The 26343-nt window shown below is 43.7% G+C and overlaps 2 protein-coding genes across 2 annotated transcripts; one reads left to right on the forward strand and one right to left on the reverse strand.

Moving 5' to 3' along the window:
- The first annotated feature begins 1346 nt into the window (after positions 1–1346).
- LOC119333873 (myosin-1-like) lies at positions 1347–12892 on the forward strand. The gene is made up of 23 exons (XM_037606611.1): positions 1347–2139; positions 4109–4210; positions 4293–4436; positions 4513–4663; positions 4769–4796; positions 5576–5741; positions 5819–5882; positions 6004–6017; positions 6104–6188; positions 6460–6563; positions 6728–6866; positions 7148–7266; positions 7367–7519; positions 7598–7687; positions 8254–8331; positions 9422–9580; positions 9670–9873; positions 9966–10171; positions 10250–10385; positions 11231–11360; positions 11470–11616; positions 11716–11795; positions 11933–12892. Exons 1-23 carry the CDS (start codon positions 1744–1746, stop codon positions 12620–12622), a joined length of 3585 nt encoding a protein of 1194 aa, XP_037462508.1. The 5' UTR covers positions 1347–1743; the 3' UTR covers positions 12623–12892.
- A 133-nt stretch (positions 12893–13025) lies between these two features.
- LOC119333883 (putative lipid-transfer protein DIR1) lies at positions 13026–13870 on the reverse strand. The gene is made up of 2 exons (XM_037606615.1): positions 13490–13870; positions 13026–13285 (listed from the first exon to the last, which is right to left on the reverse strand). The coding sequence occupies exons 1-2, from the start codon at positions 13800–13802 to the stop codon at positions 13272–13274; spliced, it is 327 nt and encodes a 108-aa protein (XP_037462512.1). The 5' UTR covers positions 13803–13870; the 3' UTR covers positions 13026–13271.
- Positions 13871–26343: the final 12473 nt, after the last annotated feature.

Raw genomic sequence — 26343 nt, forward strand, 5'->3', positions numbered from 1 at the left:
ACGGAGACCCGTTCTTCCGAGCCGCACTTGACGACCCGCTCATGTCCGTCTGATCCCCATCTTACGGCTGCTCTTCAAAACGGGGCGCTGGACCTCATCCGGCCCGACTGCCGCGTAGTCATCAGGTCGGTATTTGTTTACCAGCCAGTGCTATATTATCCGGTCACGTTTTTGCGTCAATTTCCTTTCCAGGCCTGACAATTACGTCTGTGTCCTCAATGTAACTCTCAATATTAGGGGCTTAAAAGTCATTTCGCACCGACCGTTAGCAGCAGTTTACGTGGTGGAGAGGTCTCTGGACCACTTGTCAGTGAGTGGCCGTATGACCTTTTGTCGGTTTAGTTCTGCAAATCCGCTTTTCCTCTGACGTACGAGGCCACCTGTAAAGCGACACGCGCAATGCCGAATCAGTCCCTCTGGCAGCAGCGAAATTATTATACTCAAACATAACGGGTCAAACAGAGTGAAGATAACATAGACCAGGAACTCGTGTAAACATCCGGAAGCAGTACGTTTTAAAATTTTGCCCGGCTTGTTATTTGAAATCGAGCACAACCAAACATCCTGCAAGATGGAGAACCAGAGATCCCCTTATTTTCGTCCTTGTTCTAACTGTGAATGCATCCTTTAACTTGAGTTTTTTTTTATTTCAGCAATTTTCAAAATCTCGATAGAAAGAACATCACACCAAAGGCACATTTCGCACAATCAATGCATGTATTCTTTCTCATGAAATGTTGAAAAACTACTACTACTACTACTCTAAAAAAGAAAAGAAAAGAAAAGAAAAGAAACATATATAGAAACAAACATGCTTAACCACTGGTTTGGACTGAAAGATACGACAGCACTGTCCAAGAGGAAAAGTCAAGAGATGCCTTTCTTTTACCACGAGCATGGAGACACCTGTCCCCGGCATATTTCCTCTCCCGCAGAATCATCGTCGTCCCTGATAATTCTTTCTTTTTGCGCATCGTCCCTGATAATTATTTAAAACCTGAGGCCATCGTCGGCATTTTGGGTAGGGAACAACGGCTGGAGCCGTTAGCGCGCCGTCACCGCGAGGCAGGCCACCCGTTCCTGACTCGTATGCCGGCCACACTTTTTTTCCCTGGATCTGATGAATCCATCCATCCTGATCCTGCACCAGCAGCGGCCGAACTAGAATTATTGTGAGCGCGAGGAGAGCGCTGCCATGTGGCGGATTCAAAACCTTCCCCCCTCCACCCACCCGGCCACCCCATTTAGATTTGAACATTTTTAAACCACCACCACCACGTAAAATTCGTCCAGGATACTAAAAGCGAGGCGCCTTAATTCCATTAAAATATTCCTCCCCACTCTCTCTCCCTCTCTCTGGTGACTCTGTCCCTGTCGCTGGCTCTCTCACCCTTCCCCCGAGAGAAAGAGAGAGAGAGAGAGAGAGAGAGAGAGAGAGGGAAGGAGGCGCACGCGAGCTGCTGCGCCTGTGGAGGAGGAGCCACGGCCACGGGGTTACGCGTCTCCACGGGTTCCGGGAGAGGGAGCTCGCGCGCGCTGCCATTCCTGAGGCCTCGGCGGTTTCCCAGATCGGCTGCTCCGGTGGTGTTTTTCTGCGGTTTTCTAGGATTTTGGGAGTTGTTTGCTGGGCGTGGATTGGCGCTGGGAGGAGTTTTGTGGAATCGAGGTGCTCTGGGCGGAGATCCCGTCGGAGGCGGGAGTTTTGGGTCCTCCGCGAGGTGATCTCGGGCGCGCCGGCCGGCGATGGCGTCGGTGGAGGTGCGGTCCGTGCGCAAGTCTGCGGCGCTGCGCCCGCGCGGGCCCACCAAGGTGCAGCCCGCGCGGTCCATGTCGCTCGACTACAAGTACTCTGCCGCGCGTGCCGGCGTCGAGGCCGGCCCGGCGCCCAACGGCGTCGGGCGCCGGGCCGCCGCGGACGAAGAGGAAGGGGAGGCCGTGCCGCCCGAGGGAGACGCCGACTCTCCCTACAGCTCCAAGGCGACGACGACGGAGGAGGAGGGGAGTGCTGGAGGTGGCGGGGAGGCCAATTCGGCGTCCTCTGCGGCTGCGACGCCGCGGAGGCCGTCGCCGGCGGCAGCTGCTGGCCCCTCACCCCGCGACACCAGATGGGGTGACACCAGCTCCTACGGTGCTAAAAAGGTGGCTTTCCCCCTTCGTTTTTGCCCTTTCTGTTTTCCGACACTTCTGGAATGACAGAATTTATATGGATAATGCTTGAAATTTGGTCAGCTCCGACTGAAGTGTTTTGTGGTTTCTGAATCTGTGAACTCCTATTATTTCGAGTTTTATTTTTTGGTAGCTTGATTGAATTCCTGCATTAACCAGCTGTAGACCTTATTTCCAGCAACCAGTAAACACAATTGTAAAGTGCTAGGCTGAGCTACATAGATACCATGATGTAGTTCCATTTCTACGTGCTTTAGAGCATCTACAACCGGACCCAAAACAGCCACCCAAACGGACCCCTCAAACCCAGCCCAAACATCTTCCATGTTGGGGCGGATTTGGAGCTGCCCGGACACGTCTGCCATATTGGACTGGCCCATCCCGACCCCACAAAATCACTCCCTATCCCCACCTCGGAGCAAACCCTAGCCATTCTTCAGTCCACTCCATTTCCAGCCAGCCCCGCGCTACCCCGGGTTCCTGTCCGCACAGCTCCTGTCATCTCCGGCATGGCTAGCAGCGGATCTGAGTCCGCGCGGTCCGGGTCCGTTGCCTGGGATCTGGATGCCAGCTCGGACAAAGGAGGAGATAGCCGTCTGGCTCACGGCCCGCCTTTCCTGAAAGGATGGCCGAGCGCCTCCATCAGAGCCGGCCCGCGGCAGACCACCAGCTGGGCGCCTTCTTCGCCACTCCGGATGGCATCCATTGGTGGCACCGCCTCCGGCATAAGCTCACAGCGCCTATAACACACCGTCACTGCATCAGGCGCTCTGAGAGGAGGGCCGTTGGATCCTCGTCCTTGCGGCATCGGACTCCGAGTCAGAGGTCAATACTAGCAATGCACAAGACTGGGGTCGAGGGACGATTGTGCCCGCCGTGAAAGGAGAAGGTGTGTCGCATAGTATCGGCCGGCGACAAGGATGCCCGTGCTCGGATCCGGGCCAAGCGGCGTGCCCGGGCCGCCCGCGACCTCGCTGTGGAGCAAACCCAGGCCGTCCGTGCCCTCGCCGGCCTCCCCCACAAGGAGGAGGATCTGAACGTGTTGGGTGGTGCGTCCGACACATCCAGCTCTAGCGCCGAGCAGATCCGCCTCGACCCCTACTGTGTCATTGACTATTACTTCCACGAGCATGAGGACAAGGGCAAGGACAGCCGTAGATGATGAACTAGACTATGTATATCTAATGTTAATTTAGTTATGATGTAGTAGAACATGCCATCATTTTGGTAGTCTCTCATGGTATGTAGAACTCCCCTATGTAATGTACGGACTGTGTGAACTATGCGCAATGGAAGTACATGTGTTGAAATCTACATTGCATGTTTTTGTATGGATTTGAGGGTTTGCATATGAGGGGACGACTGCGCTACACGGACAAATGAGGGGCGGGCCGGCGCTGTCCGCGGACGTTTAGGGGGTCCTATTTGCCCAGTCCGGTTGTAGATGGAATTAGGTTGTTATCCATGGTACTGCAGTTATAAATGTTGCCACTTGACGTTGCAATGCCAGGAAGGCGCCATGCAAATTTTTGGTGAGAGTTCGAGGAATGTGTTCTTCTCTAGTTCTAGACTTCTAGGTTGTTATCATGATGTGATCTGTCATAACATTGCACTGCGCTTACTGTTATGGGTATGTTAAACCCGTAAATAGAGCTTCATCATTTAAAATTTTGATCCGTCAATGGTGTTTCAGTAGTCGAGTCACTTATTTTGGGACCGAGGGAGTACTTATTTTCTGTCGCGTCTTTGGTAAATTTTCTTTTCTAGCTACCCGTTATTACATATAATACTGTTGTGTCACAATTAAGAGATGCATTAGCTACTTATTAAACAGCCAATTTCAAATTGAACAACTTCTGGAATTATACAATTGATATGCTTGTATCTGTTATTCAACTTGTAGTAAGACGCTAATTTACCTTCTACCTAACACTTGTTGCAGAAGAATAGAGTTTTTTGTCAGCTTCCAAATGGTGATTGGGCCTTATGCACCGTGATTACTACCTCTGGTGACGAGTCTGTACTAAAGGTTCCTGAAGGAAAAGTAAGCTACCTAAAATCTGCATGGAAGATCTTATCATCTCTTTGAAATTATGATAGTTTGACTCCCCTTCTTCCAATTGAAGGTTCTAAGATTGAAAACGGAGAGCCTTCAACCTGCAAATCCTGAAATTCTTGATGGAGTGGATGATCTTATGCAGCTGAGTTATCTAAGTGAACCATCCGTGCTGTACAACTTGCAGTACAGATATTCACAAGACATGATTTATGTGAGGATAGATCAGAACCTTGTCTTCTTTTCTGGAGTTCGATGAATTTCTTAGTGATATGTTTATTGCATTGTAGACTAAAGCAGGTCCAGTTTTGGTGGCAGTCAACCCTTTTAAGAAGGTTGCACTGTATGGTAATGAGTATATTAAGGCATATAGAAACAAAACAATGGACAGTCCACATGTGTATGCAATAGCAGATTCAGCGCTTCGTGAAATGAAAAGAGGTCAGTCTACTGTTGTTAGTACACCTTTCTTGCTGGTACGATCTTTCAATTTTCTGAGGAAAATCATCTACATCTATGCCTAATAATTGACATGTTCATTTGCAGATGAAGTTAACCAGTCCATTATTATAAGGTTGGTATCTTCTATTTTTTCAGTAAGAACTAAGAAGCATTCAGTGGGATTAACTTTGCACCTGAATTGATACGTAAAAGATAAAGGAGCCAAGCCACATGAAATATGTGTTTTTGGGATTGGTAGTGTTTAATTTTCTGCTACTTTTTTCTGTCAGCTGAACAGAATAAATAGTCACGTAACCAGTGAAATGTACCTATATTAATCGTCTCATGCATTGTCCATCATTTCAGTTCACACTGTGAGGGTCCTACCAGGATATTAAAATATGTGCAGTTGTTTGTCATACAAAAATTGGGACTTGAGTAGTCCACTTCCAACAGATGCAATAGGCACATGCCAACCCTATAATCGTCTCATGCATTGTCCATCATTTCAGTTCACACTACAAGGGTCCTACTGGGATATTAAAATATGCGTGGTTGTCTGTCATACAAAAATTGGGACTTGAGAGTAGTCCACTTCCAACAGATGCAATAGGCACACACCAACCCTATAATCTCATTTACCTGATCCTTTTCTTTTACATGGTTCACCAGTAAGTAATAAATGTGGTAGATTTTCTGTATCGCCTTAGATTGGAATAAACAGTGGAGTAGCAAAAATCTAATAAATTTGCCGTAGCTGATTTAAAAGGTTCACTGTGCAGGATAACTTACACTTCAGTTTGCACTTTCAAATTTTTTGTTTCACTGACATTATTTAAGCAATTGTCTTCCTTTTTTACTTAAGCCATGATATGGTGAGCAAATGAATAAGTGATGTCATTATCTATGTAGTGGTGAGAGTGGAGCAGGAAAAACAGAAACTGCAAAGATCGCCATGCAGTATCTGGCTTCACTTGGAGGTGGAAGTGGCATAGAGTATGAGATCCTACAGACTAACCCAATACTCGAGGCTTTTGGCAATGCAAAGACATTAAGAAATGATAATTCAAGTCGCTTCGTAAGTTTTTCTTGTGATTATCACAATACTGTAACGCGAACAAAGTTTGGCTAATATTCTTATATTTTTTATTACAGGGAAAGCTCATTGAAATTCATTTCAGTACGACTGGAAGAATATGTGGTGCCATGATTCAAACATGTATGCAGATTCTACCAAGTGTACCTGCTTTATATCATTAACATTTTCTGGTTTAAATTTACTTTTATGTTTTTTATTGATGAAATTTTCTAATGATCTTGCTGCATGCGCAATTGGACAGTTCTACTCGAGAAGGTAACTTCTAATTTTCTGGTTATCTTTTTTCTCCTAAACACTGTTTTAGGATAAGTAACCTAATCCGAACTTTTCCACCATGGTAGTCAAGGGTTGTACAGTGTGCAGTCGGTGAGCGTTCCTACCATATATTTTATCAGCTATGTGCTGGTGCTCCAACGACTCTCAGAGGTACATAATCTATTCATCCTGTCTGAATTTGTTAGTTGCTGGCTTATTTGGTTCATACAGTTGTACAGGTGATGGCATCCTAGTATATCCTCTCAAACTTCTTTTGAACATAGTCCTTTTCGTCCTGCTTATTACAAGAACTACTATTTGTGCTGCTCGGCTTTCAACATAGATACTACAATGTCTTCCATCGACAATTGACTTTGCTCCACTCTTTTGCATTGCACAATACTTAGTTGTACATGGTTTTCTGTGCAATGTTTTGATACAGAGAAGTTGAATTTGAAGAAGGTGGATGAATACAAATATCTGAAACAGAGTTGTTGCTATTCAATTGCTGGCGTGGATGATGCCGAAATGTTTCGTGCTGTAACGGTATAATATACTTTTGCCTCCTTCTAATTAAAATACCTTCTTTTACATTACCTGGGGCACAACAATAAATGCGTCGCTATATAAAGCTAATTCCATAGAAGGCATTATCATGCCTGTAGTTGTTCTTGTGTACTGTCATGTTTGTTGACTTATATTTTTAATAGGAAGCCATGAACATCGTCCATATCAGCAAGGAGGACCAAGATAATGTTTTCGCAATGGTTTCAGCTGTGCTCTGGCTTGGAGATGTCTCTTTCACAATTATTGATAATGAAAATCATGTTGAGATCACTGTAGAAGAAGGTAAAAAGAACATGTGTGCTTTCAGTCGTTAATATGGTTATATGAACCATACCTTCCACAATATATGGTATCTGGTGATGATTTGGTTAACATACTGTTGTATATCATCAGTTTTAAATACTGATGGTACCTTTACTGCTGTGTATTTTTGTCAATTTTGTTCAATGTTTTAGTATAACATACCGCAATGTGAAGATCTGAAAACAAATTAGCATTTGTATCGCATTTGTATCACTGGCTGGTTCTATTTTATAAAATTAACAAAATAAGTTTTATTTCAGCTGCGGAAACGGTTTCACGACTTCTTGGCTGCAGTATTGAAGATCTCAATTTAGTTTTGTCAAAGCGGCACATGAAAGTTAATAATGAGAATATTGTCCAGAAGCTTACCCTTACGCAGGTTAGCATGATTTCTCAACTAATGGCTAGGCAAATTACTAGCCATGAAGTCCTATTTGATTTACATCTCTTACAAACCTACCTCTCTTTGGATATTGCAGGCAACTGACACAAGGGATGCTCTGGCCAAAGCGCTCTATGCCAGTTTGTTCGAGTGGCTTGTAGAACAAATTAACAAGTCCCTTTCAGTTGGCAAGCGTCGAACTGGGAGATCAATCAGTATTCTTGACATCTACGGCTTTGAATCATTTGATGTAATGCACTTCCCTTTGGCTTGCATTTTCACATTTTCATTGTCAAATGTTTTCTCATGACACGCTATCAAATTGCAGAAAAACAGTTTTGAACAGTTCTGCATTAATTATGCAAATGAGAGGCTACAACAACATTTCAATCGCCATTTGTTTAAGCTTGAGCAAGAGGTGAGTTGTTGTTTGACTTTCAGGTGCATGTTTTGCAGCATTGCAATTTTACTTAGTTTCTGGTACCAGCAGGTGTACATTTTGTAGTGATCATTCTTGTTCTTTTATTGACTTCACAATACTTTCACACTACTCAGTAAAGAAAAAAAATACTTAAAGGTTACTCCCTCTGTTCCTAAATATAAGTCTTTTTAGAGATTTCAATATGGACTACATACGGATGTATATAAACGTAGTTTAGAGTGTAGATTCACTCATTTTGCTCCGTATGTAGTCCATATTGGAATCTCTAAAAAGACTTATATTTAGGAATGGAGGTAGTAAAATAGTATTGATGCTCCTATTATTCCGTGAACTTCTCTTACTGATTATGGCTTCAATTTCTGTCACAACTGTAATGTTCTTCCTTACTGTTGAGATTAAAATGTATTGCATGTGCTTCTTGAGATTGCTATTTCTAATCTTTTATATTGGCTAAATTCAGAAAGGCGAGATTGTTATATAGTCACTCCACGATTTATCGATTTTCTTGTAACTTTCTAAAAATATGTCATTTATGTGATCAGGAATATGTTGAAGATGGCATTGACTGGGCTAAGGTTGAGTTTGAGGACAACCAGGACTGCTTGAATCTATTTGAGAAAGTATGGGCCTGTACATTTTCTTCATTGTTGTCATCATCAAGAAATCATAAATATGTTAGTCTGTGCTGGAATGCTTTAAATTCTACCAGTCCTGGTGCACGTAGCTCCCCATTGCGTAGGGTCTGTGGAAGGGTCCGACCACTTCGGGTCTTTTGTACGCAGCCTTTCCTTACATTTCTGCAAGAGGCTGTTTCCAGGACTCGAACCCATGACCTCATTGTCACAAGGCGACAGCTTTACCGCTGCGCCAAGGCTCCACTTCGCTTTAAATTCTACCAGTACTTCCTTAAAAAGCACATGCCTATTTTATTTGGCATAAGCAGAGGGGGAATGCCTTTGTTTTGCTGGAAAGTGGTTAACTTGCAAAATTCCAAATATAAATTTACTGCAAGTGCTATTTTCGCATAGCATTCAATCATTCTTAGCTAAGAGACAAAAATTCACTACTAGAAAAATAGAATGTGAAGGTCTCCACATCACTCAAAGTAAAGCCTGCAGATTTCAGATTGTACCAATATGCAAATACTTCCATTTTTAGGAATACAGGGGTTCTACAAACTTGGTAAATACTCCGTGATTAACCCATCCTAACGTTGTACAAGTAAATGTAGTTACTGGTTTCTCAAACCATGATGATAACTAGCATCGGGAAAACAAGGGTGGAATATATAACTGGCTTATCACAATGGATTCTGGGTTCCCAACCAAGGTGTATATTGGGTTATGGTATGTTTGGACTGGGACCAAAGTGTACCCTACAATTGTTTTTGGACATGCCATTGGCCTCTGTTTGGACGAAGACCATCTTTTTGGCATAACAATGCTTCTTTACCAACTCTAGTTCAGTTTTCTAGCCAATGTTGGCCAATCCATTGGCAAGCAAAACCTCAACCAAAATTTTGGCTCAACTTTTCGGCATGACAACCTTGGGCACAAACCAAACATACCACTTAACCTTGCTGGAGTTTAATGACTTCTGTAGATGTCTTGTGGCAAAACTAAAATAAAGAAAATAAAACTCGCTTACTTCTCTTACTGGATAAAAATGTCTGGGATTCTTTATCTTGCTCACTTCTCCTACTGGATACAGAAACCACTGGGGTTGTTGTCTCTGCTGGATGAGGAATCTACATTCCCTAATGCCACAGACCTTACTTTTGCAAACAAGCTCAAGCAACATCTTGACACTAATTCTTGCTTCAGAGGAGAAAGAGGCAAGGCTTTCACTGTCCGTCACTATGCAGGAGAGGTTGGGAGTTGTCAAATATACAGTTCTATGTTCACATCAGTCTTTCTTTTACCATTTGTCAACTTTATTTCCATTTCTTTGATGATTAGGTGGCGTATGACACATCGGGTTTTCTGGAGAAGAACAGAGATTTATTGCACATGGACTCAATTCAGTTCCTTGCCAAATGCAAATTATCTATACCACAAACTTTTGCATCTAAGATGCTTGCTCAATCTGATAATCTTGAATCCATACCATACAGGCCTAGTGTTGCTGATTCACAGAAGTTAAGTGTAGCAATGAAGTTTAAGGTAAAAACCTTTGTGGCTCCAAAGAAATTTCTAAGGAGATCTTGAATGAACCAGATCAACTGTTAACAACCGGCTGTTTAAATGTTTCGCAGGGACAATTATTCCAACTTATGCAAAGACTTGAAAGCACAACACCACACTTCATACGTTGTATTAAACCAAATAATTTGCAACTCCCTGCCATTTACGGACAAGAACTTGTGCTTCAGCAACTGAAATGCTGCGGGGTTCTTGAAGTTGTGCGCATTTCAAGATCTGGGTACCCAACGAGAATGACTCATCAGAAGTTTGCTCGGCGGTAATTCAAATATCTGTATATCTATATTATGCTTCTGATTTTTGTTGTGTGCAAGATGTTAATGATTCAAGTTATCAGGTATGGTTTTCTTCTTCTTGAGGATGTTGCGTCTCAAGATCCACTTAGTGTTTCGGTTGCAATTCTTCATCAATTCAACATTTTGCCTGAGATGTATCAAGTTGGCTACACAAAGTTGTTCTTCCGAACTGGTCAGGTCAGTCAAGCAGTCTTTGTTTCATTTATTAACATGCCTGGGTTATTGTTGTATTCCATACATTATAATGCTACTTTGTTTACACTCTGTATTCATCTCGTACTCACTGAGTTTCACTTTCAGAATAGACAAGTAATTAGATAATAATTACTTATACTGCACAATATTTCACAGCAGGGCAGCTTAGTAATTTGATATTCGACTGCTATGCTGGTGATTTGCTAGTGCACTGATCTGCTGTTGTCTAGCAAGGCCATTAATAAGTACATTCAGTGATTTGCTAAGCATACACTAAATAAGGAGTAAAAAATACACAGAAATTGGGATCCACAAGGTCCAGGTAGTACGGCAGCACTGATCTATAAACAACAAAGGTTTGTAAATAAAAAAAATAAAAAAATATATATACAAGAAAGATGCACCAAACAGGTATCAAGGAGAAAACATTCAGGTAGGGATGCTTTCCGAAGAGCATGCCAAGAGCACAATGGCTCACGGTTCACACATTTTTGAATTACATCTGGCGTTTTGTTTTGTGAATGACAAGTGGTGGCTCTCGTTCTTCTAGTGCACACGGCAGTGTCAGTTTGGCTTGCCTTCTTTTCCTTGTGTAAGTGATGTATTTCTGGAAAATGCTGTATCACCATGTTTGTTCCTCTGTACGGTGTTGGCCTATGATACTTATATGAATGGACATCACATGTTTAAAGTTGCTTTCTAAAATTTATAATTCATAATTATGCTGTCTTTGAAGTTTGAGTGGTCATCTATACATTCGTCTACTACTATTACTTAAGCTTTTAATGACAACCATCTTGTATTGCTTCTTTTTTGGGGAACTGAAGATTGGCAACCTTGAGAATACTCGGAATCGTACTCTACATGGTGTTTTAAGGGTTCAAAGCTGTTTCAGAGGGTATCAAGCACGACGCCATGCAAGTGAACGAATCAGAGGAGTTTTGGCTCTTCAATCATGTAGCTACCCAAGCCACTGCCTTGTGCATTTTACTGTATTTCCTGTTGCTGTATCTTTCTCTCCTGCTCATGCTTACTGTATGGGCTGGTTGCTCTTCTCATCTTGCAGTCATTCGTGCTGAGAATGCAAGGCAAAGTTATTCATCTCTGTTGAGGAAACATAGGGCAGCCACTCTTGTGCAGAAAAATCTAAGAGGCTGGCATGCAAGAAGATACTTCATCAAGATACGGAAGGCTTCAGTGGTTATACAATCTGGTAAGAAGATTTTCCTCATTCTCGTCAGACTCTGCAAAGATAGAAGTGGCAGTATGACTCACTATTTCTGGTTCCCTGTTGTCTTGGCATAATATGAAGGTATCCGCGGCTGCCTTGTTAGAAGATGCGCCGGCAATGTCGATCTACTGAACGTGTTGAGAGAATTCGAGTCGAAAAAGGTACACATCATATCTGTTTCTATGCTATCTAAAATATGATGTCCATGCTAGTAGTGTTTCTCATTTGGAACTGCAGAAAATTTGTTTACACTATCTGATTCTGGTCGCACTTAAACCCATGAATTAAATTCTTTCAGGAGGCAGAGGGTGACCAAATCCTGATAAAGGCGTCATTCCTGGCCGAGCTACAACGGCGAATCCTTCGTGCCGAGGCGACAGTCCGAGAGAAGGACGAGGAGAACGAGATGCTACACCAGCGGCTCCAGCAATACGAGAACCGATGGTTAGAATACGAGCAGAAAATGAAGGCGATGGAGGAGATGTGGCAGAAGCAGATGCGGTCGCTGCAGTCGAGCCTGTCGGTGGCGAAGAAGAGCCTGGCCCTGGACGAGACGCCTCGGATGTCGGACTCGTCCGTGGAGCAGAGCTGGGAGAGCAACGGGAACCACGTGGGCGGGGGCTCCTCCCAGCAGCTGGCCGCGGCGCCGCGGATCACCGGGCGCGAGATGAACGCCAGCATGAGCGTCATCGGGCGGCTGGCGGAGGAGCTGGAGCAGCGGAGCCAGGTTTTCGCCGACGACGCCAAGTTCCTGGTGGAGGTCAAGTCCGGGCAGGCGGACGCGAGCCTGAACCCGGACGTGGAGCTCCGCAGGCTGAAGCAGAACTTCGACTCGTGGAAGAAGGACTTCGGCTCCCGCATCAGGGAGACCAAGGTGATCCTGAACAAGCTCGCCAGCGGCGGCGGTGGCGGTGGCGGCAACGAGTCCTCCCCCAACTCGGCCAAGCGGAAATGGTGGGGCAGGCTCAACACCTCCAAGTTTTCGTGAGTGTATGATGATGGTGACGGTGTAGACGCGCCGGCATTTTACACGCCGGCGCTAGTCCTAGAGAGGTTTGTGAGTGCTGCTGCGGAGTCCAGTGTTTTGGGCTGGATGAGTTTGTGATTCGTGGAGGGCGAATTGTATAGTTCTTCCACTGGGGGGCTGCTTCTTTTCCAGGCCGCCCATGAACCACTGAGTTGTGATGTAATTACTTGCTAAGATATACCACTACTTGAAGGGGAGAGATTGGGGATTGATCAGTGCCATTTTGTCTTCTGTGTATGCATATGTTTGTAGGTTTTTGGCATCTAAATTGTTTTGATGGATCTGCACATGTGATTGGTTTCAGTTCAGTCATCCAGAATTATCTTCACCGGTAAACTTTAGATAATAGTAATACTCTATCAGGGAAGTTGCAACGTAGTCAAAGTATAATAATTTTAGCAACTGAATGGCAATACAACAGTCTTGCAACAAGTTGCAACGTAGTCAAAGTACAATATTATAAATATTTCCAGCAACTGAATGGCAATGCATTCCTTGTGCTCCGGCATCGTCCACCTATGAGTTGACCAGGACGTCTTATTTATTCCAGCAGTGCGAACTGCGCTGCTTACGTTATCCAAGCTTGCCATTCAGCTGGCCTGTTCCTGCTTCAGACCTTCGATCCTGTAATAAACCCAAAACACAAATCGGTTCAACTGTTACTTAGAATAATGAACTCGAACGACATTTTTGGATGAATAGTTATCCTGGTATACATGTAGTTCCCTGAGGTTTGAATGGACTAGCGCAATTTGGCGGGGTAAGCATGTCAGTCTCAGTTCAATCATGTACAGGCTGTTGAGCAAGTGAAGCAGCTAGCTGGCTCACCTCCGCAGTTGCCAGGGATGCTGACGCCGCACTGCTGGGAGACGTAGAACACCTTCTCCATGCTGATGTTGTCCCTCACGCCGGGGCTGCCCAGGTAGCTGCAGACGCAGGGCACGTCCACGCGCCGCACGGCGTCGCAGCACTCCTGCGACGGCGGCACCGTCGGCGCGCCCTTCTGCACGTACTGGTAGCAGGCCTCGTTGAGCGCCACAACGTCGTCCTGGCAGCCTGCTGGCCCCTCCGCCGCCGCAGCAGCGGCAAGGAGGAGGAGCATCGCCACCGCAGTCAGGCTAGCGCGGGCGAGCTGAGACATCTTGCGGGAGTTTTCCCTTTACGCCGCTGCCGTGCTGTGTGTGTCGTGGATGGTTGGTTGCTCTTGTGGTGCGGCGGTGATGTGCCATGCCTTGGGTATTTATAGTGCCTGATGGTTCTAGAGGGTCTGGCTTGTTTGGTGGGCTGGCTGGCGGGGGAGCTGGTGCTTCGGCTGGGAACCGGCCATGGAAATGCAATGTTTGTGAGCTGGTTCCACGGTGCGTGCTTGCTTAATCTTTGTGTTTGCATGCAAATGCAATAGGTGTGACAGCGTCGTGGAGTCTGTTGTAGGACTAGGACATGCATGTCTGAACAGAACTTCAGATAGAGAGGCTTGGATGCCAGATGAATTTCGGCATTGATGTCTTGGATGGTTGACATGCCCTCAACCATATCATTATTTATTTGCGCAATTTGAGTGGGAAAAAGGATAAGCAATCGCGGGGGTCGTGGAAGTAGTCAAGCTGTAAGTGCATCTAGGACCCCATAGTGGGTTTTGATGAATAATGACAACAAGACTGAATAAAGGGACTTACAATTTCTCATAGTGTTGATCAGCTATAGTCCCAAAAGATGTTGAGTTTGGAAGATGGTTTGTGACCCCTCGAAATCTAAGGATCAAGCTTTGGCATGATCACTTCGAGTCGTAGGTATGCTGATACTGTTAAAGGGGGTCTTGGGTCTTGTGACAAGTATTTCTTGCTATGTGATCAAAGTTCAGTCTCCAAAACCCATCAAAATTTCTCATTATTCCAAGTCCTAACTCTCTTCACATTCGTCTGTTCGGAACCTCCAAATTGATTCCATCCGGAGCCTCTGAAGCAATCTAGATAGTTAGTTAGTTGCACCTTATGCACTTCGGATCCTCCAAGCAAGGTGTCTCGTATATCTAAGATGGTACAATTTTTTTTTACTCACGTTCGGTACCTGGAGGTGACTTCTGTCCCAATAATCCTACACCTACTAAAAGTCCTATGTAAGTTTACTTAACCTTCCATACATTCTCTCCCCCCCTAATTTAACCAGGGTGGGCCCCATCTGCTATCCTGGCCCAATTACCCACCTCCACATCAGCTTTTACTTAAAAGCCTCACGTAAGCTTTCATATGTGTAGCATTGCTCCTTTTGTCTAGTAGCCGTGAGTGTCGTCTGTCCAATACCTCCAAGCCAATTAAAGTTTGAACTAAAAGTTTCGTTCAAACACTCTGAGTGAGTTTCATCTGGACATTGTGAGATCATATAGTAGCAAAATCCAAGGATTATAGTATAGTTTGGAACCTCCGAATGTTGTGTGGTAAGACCCTTCGAGTTGTAATCTATGTTGTATCCAAAAACCATAAGTTTCATTTGAAATCTTTGAATTGCTTCCACCGGATCCTCCAAGCCTTTGTGAAAAAAATCACCTTTGTGCATTCTGAGCCACCGGGTGCATTCTCTTTGGACCCTCTGACATATTGAAAGTGCATCCTCATAATACCCTAGTTGTTTTTAAGCTTAATGAAAAAAACATCCAAGAGGACTAATGATTTCAATGAGTTCATTTCAGGAATTTGGAATAATTTTCATATTCAGGTCTATGGCTTTATACGGGAGATGATTAGTGACCCCTACAAACAACTTTTCTAGTTGTTCTCCTCATCAAGCTCATAGTTTGTACTTTCTAGGTATTTTGGTGAATCCAAGATTCACATTGATAATAGGACAATCATACTATGAAGAGAGGCACAAGCAATGACTTTTTTTTCAAATTTCAAGAATATATCCAAAGTAAAATCTATCCCAAAGTCCCCAACCCAGCCATCTTTGTATGGATTTCTCTAAGCATTGGTAATTCCTAAGATTTTGGCCTGGTATTACCAAGACTCCTAGGTTTATTCATAATCAAAGATCAAACCTAGACTCAACTGAAAATAACCACCATTCTTTTTGTTCAGAATTACCAACCCTGTAACTTCTGAGCATCACATTTCATTGGCATTCCCGAGCCGTCTCGGTTTGCTTCTCTTTTGTCAAAGTGTAAGCAATACATCTGCTTCTTTTCGTCCATAACTTCCAAGCCGCGACAGCTATTTTTTGCAGATTTCTCAAATCTTGCAATGATTTTGTTTTGTTGGGTACTACCGAGCAATATGTCTAACCAACATTTTCGAGCAACTATGTCCCAATAGAAAAGGCGTTATCTTTTTTGTTTTCAAAACAACTGCTCATTTTCCATCAGTACTTTTGAGTGTTGTATTTCTTCTGGTTTTTGTACACTACCTTGACTGCTCAAATTTATTTGAACTATTTTGTTAGTTTTGTTAGATTTCTACCGTTGATTCCGATCCCCATACCACTGTTTGAGTAATAGTCATATTTTGGATCTTCTCTACGTATTCTCTATCATAGTCCTTCGAGTTGGCAACCACCTCATTCACCACAACCATCTCATGCTAGTTCATTTTACTCCTTACTGAAGGAAATATGCCCTAGAGGCAACAATAAAGTTGTTATTTATATTTCCTTATATCATGATAAATATTTATTATTCATGCTAGAATTGTATTAATCGGAAACTTAGTACATGTGTGAATACATAGACAAAACAGAGTGTCCCTAGTATGCCTCTACTTGACTAGCTCATTAATCAAAGATGGTTAAGTTTCCTAACCATATACATGCGTTGTCATTTGATGAACGGGATCACATCATTAGAGAATGATGTGATGGACAAGATGTTGGGGAACGTAGTAATTTCAAAAAAATTCCCACGCACACGCAAGATCATGGTGATGCATAGCAACGAGAGGGGAGAGTGTGTCCACGTACCCTCGTAGACCGAAAGCGGAAGTGTTAGCACAATGCGGTTGATGTAGTCGTATGTCTTCACGATCCGACCGATCAAGTACCGAACGCACGACACCTCCGAGTTCAGCACACGTTCAGCTCGATGACGTCCCTCGAACTCCGATCCAGCCGAACTTTGAGGGAGAGTTTCGTCAGCACGACGGTGTGGTGACGATGATGATGTTCTACCGACGCAAGGCTTCGCCTAAGCACCGCCACGATATTATCGAGGTGAATTATGGTGGGGGGGGGGGCACCGCACACGGCTAAGAGATCCAACGGATCAATTGTTGTGTCTAGAGGTGCCCCCTTGCCCCCGTATATAAAGGAGCAAGGGGGGAGGGGGCGGCCGGCCTAGGAGGGCGCGCGCCATGGGGAGTCCTACTCCCACCGAGAGTAGGACTCCCTCCTTCCTTGTTGGACTAGGAGAAGGGGGAAGGAAAGGGAGAGGAGGAGAAGGAAAGAGGGGGCCAGCCCCCCTTGCCCTAAACCAATTCGGTTTGGGCCTTGGGGGGCGCGCCCCACACTCCCCTTGCTTCCCTCTATTTCCACTAAGGCCCATGTAGGCCCATTAAGCCCCCGGGGGGTTTCGGTAACCCCCCGGTACTCCGGTAAAATCCCGATTTCACCCAGAACACTTCCGACATCCAAATATAGGCTTCCAATATATCAATCTTCATGTCTCGACCATTTCGAGACTTCTAGTCATGTCCGTAATCACATCCGAGACTCCGAACAAACTTCGGTACATCAAAACTCATAAACTCATAATATAACTGTCATCAAAACCTTAAGCGTGCGGACCCTACGGGTTCGAGAACTATGTAGACATGACCGAGACACGTTTCTAGTCAATAACCAATAGCGGAACCTGGATGCTCATATTGGTTCCTACATATTCTGCGAAGATCTTTATCGGTCAAACCGCATAACAACATACGTTGTTCCCTTTGTCATTGGTATGTTACTTGCCCGAGATTCGATCATCGGTATCTCAATACCTAGTTCAATCTCGTTACCGGCAAGTCTCTTTACTCGTTATGTAATGCATCATTCTGTAACTAACTCATTAGCTACATTGCTTGCAAGGCTTATAGTGATGTGCATTACCGAGAGGGCCCAGAGATATCTCTCTGACAATCGGAGTGACAAAACCTAATCTCGAAATACGCCAACTCAACATGTACCTTTGGAGACACCTGTAGAGCTCCTTTATAATCACCCAGTTATGTTGTGACGTTTGGTAGCACACAAAGTGTTTCTCCGGTAAACGGGAGTTGCATAATCTCATAGTTGTAGGAACATGTATAAGTCATGAAGAAAGGAATAGCAACATACTAAACGATCAAGTGCTAAGCTAACGGAATGGGTCATGTCAATCACATCATTCTCCTAATGATGTGATCCCGTTAATCAAATGACAACTCATGTCTATGGTTAGGAAACTTAACCATCTTGGATTAATGAGCTAGTCAAGTAGAGACATACTAGTGACACTATGTTTGTCTATGTATTCACACATGTATTATGTTTCCGGTTAATACAATTCTAGCATGAATAATAAACATCTATCATGAAATAAGGAAATAAATAATAACTTTATTATTGCCTCTAGGGCATATTTTCTTTAGTCTCCCACTTGCACTAGAGTCAATAATCTAGTTCACATCGCCATGTGATTTAACACCAATATTCACATCTATATGTGATTAATACCCATAGTTCACATCATCATGTGATCAACACCCAAAGGGTTTACTAGAGTCAATAATCTAGTTCACATCGCTTATGTGATTAACACCCAAAGAGTACTAAGGTATGATCATGTTTTGCTTGTGAGAGAAGTTTATTCACGGGTCTGACACATTCAGAGCCGTATGTATTTTGCAAATATTCTATGTCTATAATGCTCTGTACGGAGCTACTCTAGCTAATTGCTCCCACTTTCAATATGTATCCAGATTGAGACTTAGAGTCATCTCGATCGGTGTAAAAGCTTGCACCGATGTAAATTTTTACAACAAACTATTTTATCACCTCCATAATCGAGAAACATTTCCTTAGTACTCACTAAGGATATTCTTGACCAATGTCCAGTGATCTTTTCCTAGATCACTACTGTACTCCTTTGCCAAACTCAGGGCAGGATATACAATAGGTCTGGTCTATAGCATGGCATACTTTATAGAACCTATGACTAAGGCATAGGGAATGACTTTCATTCTCTTTCTATTTTCTGTCGTGGTTGGGATTTGAGTCTTACTCAATTTCACACCTTTGCAACACAGGCAAGAACTCTTTCTTTGACTGTTACATTTTGAACTATTTCAAAATCTTGTCAAGGTATGTACTCATTAAAAAATCTTATTAAGCGTCTTGATCTATCTCTATAGATCTTGATGCTCAATGTGTAAGCAGCTTCACCGAGGTCTTTCATTGAAAAACTTTTATTCAAGTATCCTTTTATGCTATCCAGAAATTCTATATCATTTCAATCAACAATATGTCGTCCACATATAATATCAGAAATGCTACAGAGCTCCCACTCACTTTCTTGTAAATACAGGCTTCTCCAAAATTCTGTATAAAACCATATGCTTTGATCAACTCATCAGGCATATATTCCAACTCCGAGATGCTTGCACCAGTCCATAGATGGATTGTTGGAGCTTGCACATTTTTGTTAGCACCTTTAGGATTGATAAAACCTTCTGGTTGCATCATATACAACTCTTCTTCTAGAAATCCATTCAGGAATGCAGTTTTGACATCCATTTGCCAGATTTCATAAAATGTGGCAATTGCTAACATGATTCGGACAGACTTAAGCATCGATACGAGTGAGAAAATCTCATTGTATTCAACACCTTGAACTTGTCGAATAATTTTTTGCAACAAGTCGAGCTTTGTAGATAGTAACACTACTATCAGCGTCTGTCTTCCTCTTGAAGATCCATTTATTTTCTATGGCTTACCAATCATCGGGCAAGTCCACCAAAGTCCACACTTTGTTCTCATGCATGGATCACATCTCAGATTTCATGGCCTCAAACCATTTCGCGGAATCTAGGCTCATCATCGCTTCCTCATAGTTCGTAGGTTTATCATGGTCTAGTAACATGACTTCCAGAACAGGATTACCGTACCACTCTAGTGCGTATTGTACTTTGGAAGACCTACGATGTTTTGTAGTAACTTAATCTGAAGTTTCATGATCATCATCATTAGCTTCCTCACTAATTGGTGTAGGAATCACTGGAACTGATTTCTGTGATGAACTACTTTCCAATTCAGGAGAAGGTACAAATTACCTTATCAAGCTCTACTTTCATCCCACTCACTTCTTTCAAGAGAAACTCCTTCTCTAGAAAGGATCCATTCTTAGCAATGAATATTTTGCCTTTGGATCTGTGATTAGAATGTGTACCCAACAATCTCCTTTGGGTATCCTATGAAGACGCATTTCTCCGATTTGGGTTTGAGCTTATCAGGTTGAAACTTTTTCACATAAGCATCGCAACTCCAAACTTTAAGAAATGACAGCTTAGGTTTATTGCTAAACCATAGTTCATACGGTGTTGTCTCAACGGATTTAGATGGTGCCCTATTTAACGTGAATGCAGCTGTCTCTAATGCATAACCCCAAAATTATAGTGGTAAACAGATAAGAGACATCATAGATCGCACCATATCCAATAAAGTGCGGTTACGACGTTCGGACACACCATAACGCTGTGGTGTTCCAGGTGGCGTGAGCTGTGAAACTATTCCATATTGTTTGATATGAAGGACAAACTCGTAACTCAAATATTCTCCTCCACGATTAGATCGTAGACACTTTATTTTCTTGTTACGATGATTCTCCACTTCACTCTGAAATTCTTTGAACTTTTCAAATGTTTCAGACTTGTGTTTCATTAAGTAGATATACTCATATCTGCTCAAATCATTTGCGAAGGTAAAAAAATAATGATACTTGCCGTGAACTTTAACACTCATCGGATTGCATATATCAGTATGTATTATTTCCAATAAGTCAGTTGCTCGTTCCATTGTTCCGGAGAACAGAGTTTTAGTCATCTTGCCCAAAAAGGCATGGTTCGCAAGCATCAAATGATTCATAACCAAGTGATTCCGAAAATCCATTTTTATGGAGTTTCTTCATGCGCTTTACACCGATATGACCCAAACGGCAGTGCCACAAATAAGTTGCACTATCATTATTAACTTTGCATCTTTTGGCTTCAATATTATGAATATGTGTATCGCTATGATCGAGATTCAATAAACCATTTATATTGAGTGTATGACCATAGAAGGTTTTATTCATGTAAATAGAACAACAATTATTCTTTGACTTAAATGAATAACCGTATTGAAATAAACATGATCTAATCATATTTATGCTCAACGCAAACACCAAATAACATTCATTTTAGGTTCAACACTAATCCCGAAAGTATAGGGAGTGTACGATGATGATCATATCAATCTTGGAACCACTTCCAACACTCATTGTTACTTCACCCTCAAACTAGTCTCAGTTTATTCTGTAACTCCTGTTTCGAGTTACTAATCTTAGCAACCGAACAAGTATCAAATACCCAAGGACTACTATAAACACTAGTAAGGTACATATCAATAACCTGTATATCAAATATACCCTTGTTCACTTTGCCATCCTACTTATCCATCAAATATTCAGGGAATTTCCGCTTCCCGTGACCATTTCCTTTGCAGTAGAAACACTCAGTTTCAGGTTTTGGTCCAGTTTTGGGCTTCTTCGCGGGAGTGACAACTTGCTTGCCATTCTACTTGAAGTTCCCTTTCTTTCCCTTTGCCTTTTTTCTTGAAACTAGTGATCTTGTCAATCATCAACACTTGATGTTCTTTCTTGATTTCTACCTTCGTTGATTTCAACATCACGAAGAGCTTGGGAATCGTTTTCTTCATCCCTTTCATACTATAGTTCATCACGAAGTTCTACTAATTTGGTGATGGTGACTAGAGAATTCTGTCAATCACTATCTTATCTAGAAGATTAATTCCCACTTGATTCAAGCGATTGTAGTACCCAGACAATCTGAGCACATGCTCACTAGTTGAGCAATTCTCCTCCATCTTTTAGCTATAGAACTTGTTGGAGACTTCATATCTCTCAACTCGGGTATTTGCTTGAAATATTAACTTCAACTCCTGGAACATCTCATATGGTCCATGACGTTCAAAACGTCTTTGAAGTCCCGATTCTAAGCCGTTAAGCATGGTGCACTAAACTATCAAGTAGTCATCATATTGAGCCAGCCAAACGTTCATAGCGTCTGCATTTGCTCCTGCAATAGGTCTGTCACCTAGCAGTGCATCAAGGACATAATTCTTCTGTGCAACAATGAGGATAAACCTCAGATCATGGACCCAGTCCGCATCATTGCTACTAACATCTTTCAACATAGTTTTTCTCTAGGAACATATCAAAATAAACATAGGGAAGCAACAATGCGAGCTATTGATCTACAACATAATTTGCAAAATACTATCAGGACTAAGTTCATGATAAATTAAAGTTCAATTAATCATATTACTTAAGAACTCCCACTTAGATAGACATCTCTCAAATCATCTAAGTGATCACGTGATCCAAATCAACTAAACCACGTCTGATCATCATGTGAGATGGACTAGTTTTCAACGGTGAACATCACTATGTTGATCATATCTACTATATGATTCACGTTCGACCTTTCGGTCTCTGTGTTCCGAGGCCATATTTGTATATGCTAGGCTCGTCAAGTTTAACCTGAGTATTTCGCGTGTGCAACTATTTTGCACACATTGTATTTGAACGTAGAGCCTATCACACATGATCATCACGTGGTGTCTCAGCACGAAGAACTTTCGCAACGGTGCATACTCAGGGAGAACACTTCTTGGTAATTAGTGAGAGATCATCTTATAATGCTACCGTCAATCAAAGAAAAATAAGATGCATAAAGAATAAACATCACATGCAATCAATATAAGTGATATGATATGGCCATCATCATCTTGTGCTTGTGATCTCCATCTCCGAAGCACCGTCGTGATCACCATCGTCACCGGCACGACACCTTGATCTCCATCATAGCAACGTTGTCGTTTCGCCATCTATTGCTTCTACGACTATCGCTACCGCTTAGTGATAAAGTAAAGCAATTACAGGGCGCTTGCATTTCATACAATAAAGCGACAACCATATGGCTCCTGCCAGTTACCGATAACTCGGTTACAAAACATGATCATCTCATACAATAAAATATAGCATCACGTCTTGACCATATCACATCACAACATGCCCTGCAAAAACAAGTTAGACGTCCTCTACTTTGTTGTTGCAAGTTTTACGTGGCTGCTACGGGCTGAGCAAGAACCGTTCTTACCTACGCATCAAAACCACAACGATAGTTCGTCAAGTTAGTGTTGTTTTAACCTTCTCAAGGACCGGGCGTAGCCACACTCGGTTCAACTAAAGTTGGAGAAACTGACACCCGCTAGTCACCTGTGTGCAAAGCACGGCGGTAAAACCAATCTCGCGTAAGCATACGCGTAATGTCGGTCCGGGCCGCTTCATCCAACAATACCGCCAAACCAAAGTATGACATGTTGGTAAGCGGTATGACTTGTATCGCCCACAACTCACTTGTGTTCTACTCATGCATATAACATCTACGCATAAAACCAGGCTCAGATGCCACTGTTGGGGAACGTAGTAATTTCAAAAAATTTCCTATGCACACGCAAGATCATGGTCATGCATAGCAATGAGAGGGGAGAGTGTGTCCACGTACCCTCGTAGACCGAAAGCGGAAGCATTAGCACAACGCGGTTGATGTAGTCGTACATCTTCACGATCCGACCGATCAAGTACCGAAGGCACGACACCTCCGAGTTCAGCACACGTTCAGCTCGATAATGTCCCTCGAACTCCGATCTAGCCGAGCTTTGAGGGAGAGGTTCGTCAGCACGACGGCTTGGTGACGATGATGATGTTCTACCGACGCAGGGCTTCGCCTAAGCACCGCTACGATATTATCGAGGTGAATTATGGTGGAGGGGGGCACCGCACACGGCTAAGAGATCCAATGATCAATTGTTGTGTCTAGAGGTGCCCCCTTGCCCCCGTATATAAAGGAGCAAGGGGGGAGGGGGTGGCCGGCCTAGGAGGGGGTGCGCCATGGGGAGTCCTACTCCCACTGGGAGTAGGACTCCCTCCTTCCTTGTTGGACTAGGAGAAGGGGGAAGGAAAGGGAGAGGAGGAGAAGGAAAGAGGGGGCCGACCCCCTTGCCCTAAACCAATTCGGTTTGGGCCTTGGGGAGGCGCTTCCCACACTCCCCTTCCTGCCCTCTATTTCCACTAAGGCCCATGTAGGCCCATTAAGCCCCCGGGGGGTTCCGGTAACCCCCCGGTACTCCGGTAAAATCCCGATTTCACCCGGAACACTTCCGACATCCAAATATAGGCTTCCATATATCAATCTTCATGTCTCGACCATTTCGAGACTCCTCGTCATGTCCGTAATCACATCCGGGACTCTGAACAAACTTCGGTACATCAAAACTCATAAACTCATAATATAATTGTCATCGAAACCTTAAGCATGCGGACCCTACGGGTTCGAGAACTATGTAGACATGACCGAGACATGTTTCCAGTCAATAACCAATAGCAGAACTTGGATGCTCATATTGGCTCCTACATATTCTACGAAGATCTTTATCGGTCAAACCGCATAACAACATACGTTGTTCCCTTTTTCATCGGTATGTTACTTGCCCGAGATTCGATCGTCGGTATCTCAATACCTAGTTCAATCTCGTTACCGGAAAGTCTCTTTACTCGTTATGTAATGCATCATTCCGTAACTAACTTATTAGCTACATTGCTTGCAAGGCTTGTGTGCTATCAAAGGTCACAACGTAACTGGGTGATTATAAAGATGCTCTAAAGGTGTCTCCAAAGGTGTCTATTGGGTTGGCATAGATCAAGATTAGGATTTGTCACTCCGAGTATCGGAGAGGTATCTCTGGGACCTCTCGGTAATGCACATCACTATAAGCATTGCAAGCAATGTGACTAATGAGTTAGTTGCGGGACGATGCATTACAGAACGAGTAAAGAGACTTGTCAGTAACGAGATTGAACTAGGTATAAGGATACCGATGATCGAATCTCGGGCAAGTAACATACCAATGACAAAGGGAATGACGTATGTTGTCATTGCAGTTTGATCGATAAAGATCTTCGTGGAATATGTTGGAACCAATATGAGCATCTAGGTTCCTCTATTGGTTATTGAACGAAGATGTGTCTCGGTCATGTCTACATAGTTCTCGAACCCGTAGGGTCCGCACGCTTAACGTTCGATGACGATTTGTATTATGAGTTATGTGTTTTGGTGACCGAAGTTTGTTCAGAGTCCCGAATGATATCACAGACATGACGAGGAGTATCGAAATGGTCGAGAGGTAAAGATTTATATATTGGAAGGTAGTATTCGGACACTGGAAGGGTTCTGGAGTGTATTGGGTACATACCGGAGTACCGGAGGGGTTACCGAAACCCCCCGGTGAAAGATATGGGCCATATGGGCCACAGGAGGGAGGCTAACCAGCCCACAAGGGGCTGGTGCGCCCCCCATAAGGGAGGAGGCCGAATTGGATTAGGGAAGGGGGCGCGACTCCTCTTTCCTTCTCCTAGTCCCTTTCCTTTCCCCCTTTCCCCTCCATGAGAAGGAAAAGAGGGGGGGGGGGGGCGACCTACTAGGACTGGGAGTCCTACTAGGACTCCCCCCTTATGGCGCGCCCCCTAGGGCCGGCCTCCTCCCTCTCCCTCCTTTATATACGTGGGCAGGGCACTCCTTGGAGACACATCAATTGTTCTCTTAGCTGTGTGCGGTGCCCCCCTCCACAGTTTACTCCTCCGGTCATAGCCTCATAGTTCTTAGGCGAAGCCCTGCGCAGATCACATCATCATCACCGTCACCACGCCGTCGTGCTGATGGAACTCTCCATCGACCCTCTGCTAGATCAAGAGTTCGAGGGAGATCATCGAGCTAAACGTGTGCTGAACACGAAGGCGACGTACGTTCGGTACTTGGATCGGTTGGATCGTGAAGACGTTCAACTACATCAACCACGTTAACCTAACGCTTCCACTTTCGGTTTAATAGGGTACGTGGACACACTCTCCACCTCTTGTTGCTATGCATCTTCTAGATAGATCTTGCGTGATCGTAGGAAAATTTTGAAATTACATGCTACGTTCCCCAACAGTGGTATCAGAGCCAGGTCTATGCGTAGATGATATGCACGAGTAGAATATAAAGAGTTGTGGGCGATAATAGTCATACTGCTTACCACCAACGTCTTATTTGGACTCGGCGGTATTGTTGGATGAAGGGCCCGGACCAACATTACATGACCACGTTCATGAGACCGGTTCTACCGATGTGCTTTTGCACACAGGTGGCTGGCGGGTGTCTGTTTCTCCAACTTTAGTTGAATTAAATTTGACTACGACCGGTCCTTGTTGAAGGTTAGAACAACACACTTGACGAAAAATCATTGTGGTTTTGATGCGTAGGTAAGAACGGTTCTTGCTAGAAGCCCGTAGCAGCCACGTAAAACTTGCAACAACAAAGTAGAGGATGTCTAACTTGTTTTTGCAGGGCATGTTGTGA

Source organism: Triticum dicoccoides, chromosome 1B, assembly GCF_002162155.2.
Source record: "Triticum dicoccoides isolate Atlit2015 ecotype Zavitan chromosome 1B, WEW_v2.0, whole genome shotgun sequence".
In the NCBI taxonomy this organism is placed as follows: domain Eukaryota; kingdom Viridiplantae; phylum Streptophyta; class Magnoliopsida; order Poales; family Poaceae; genus Triticum; species Triticum dicoccoides.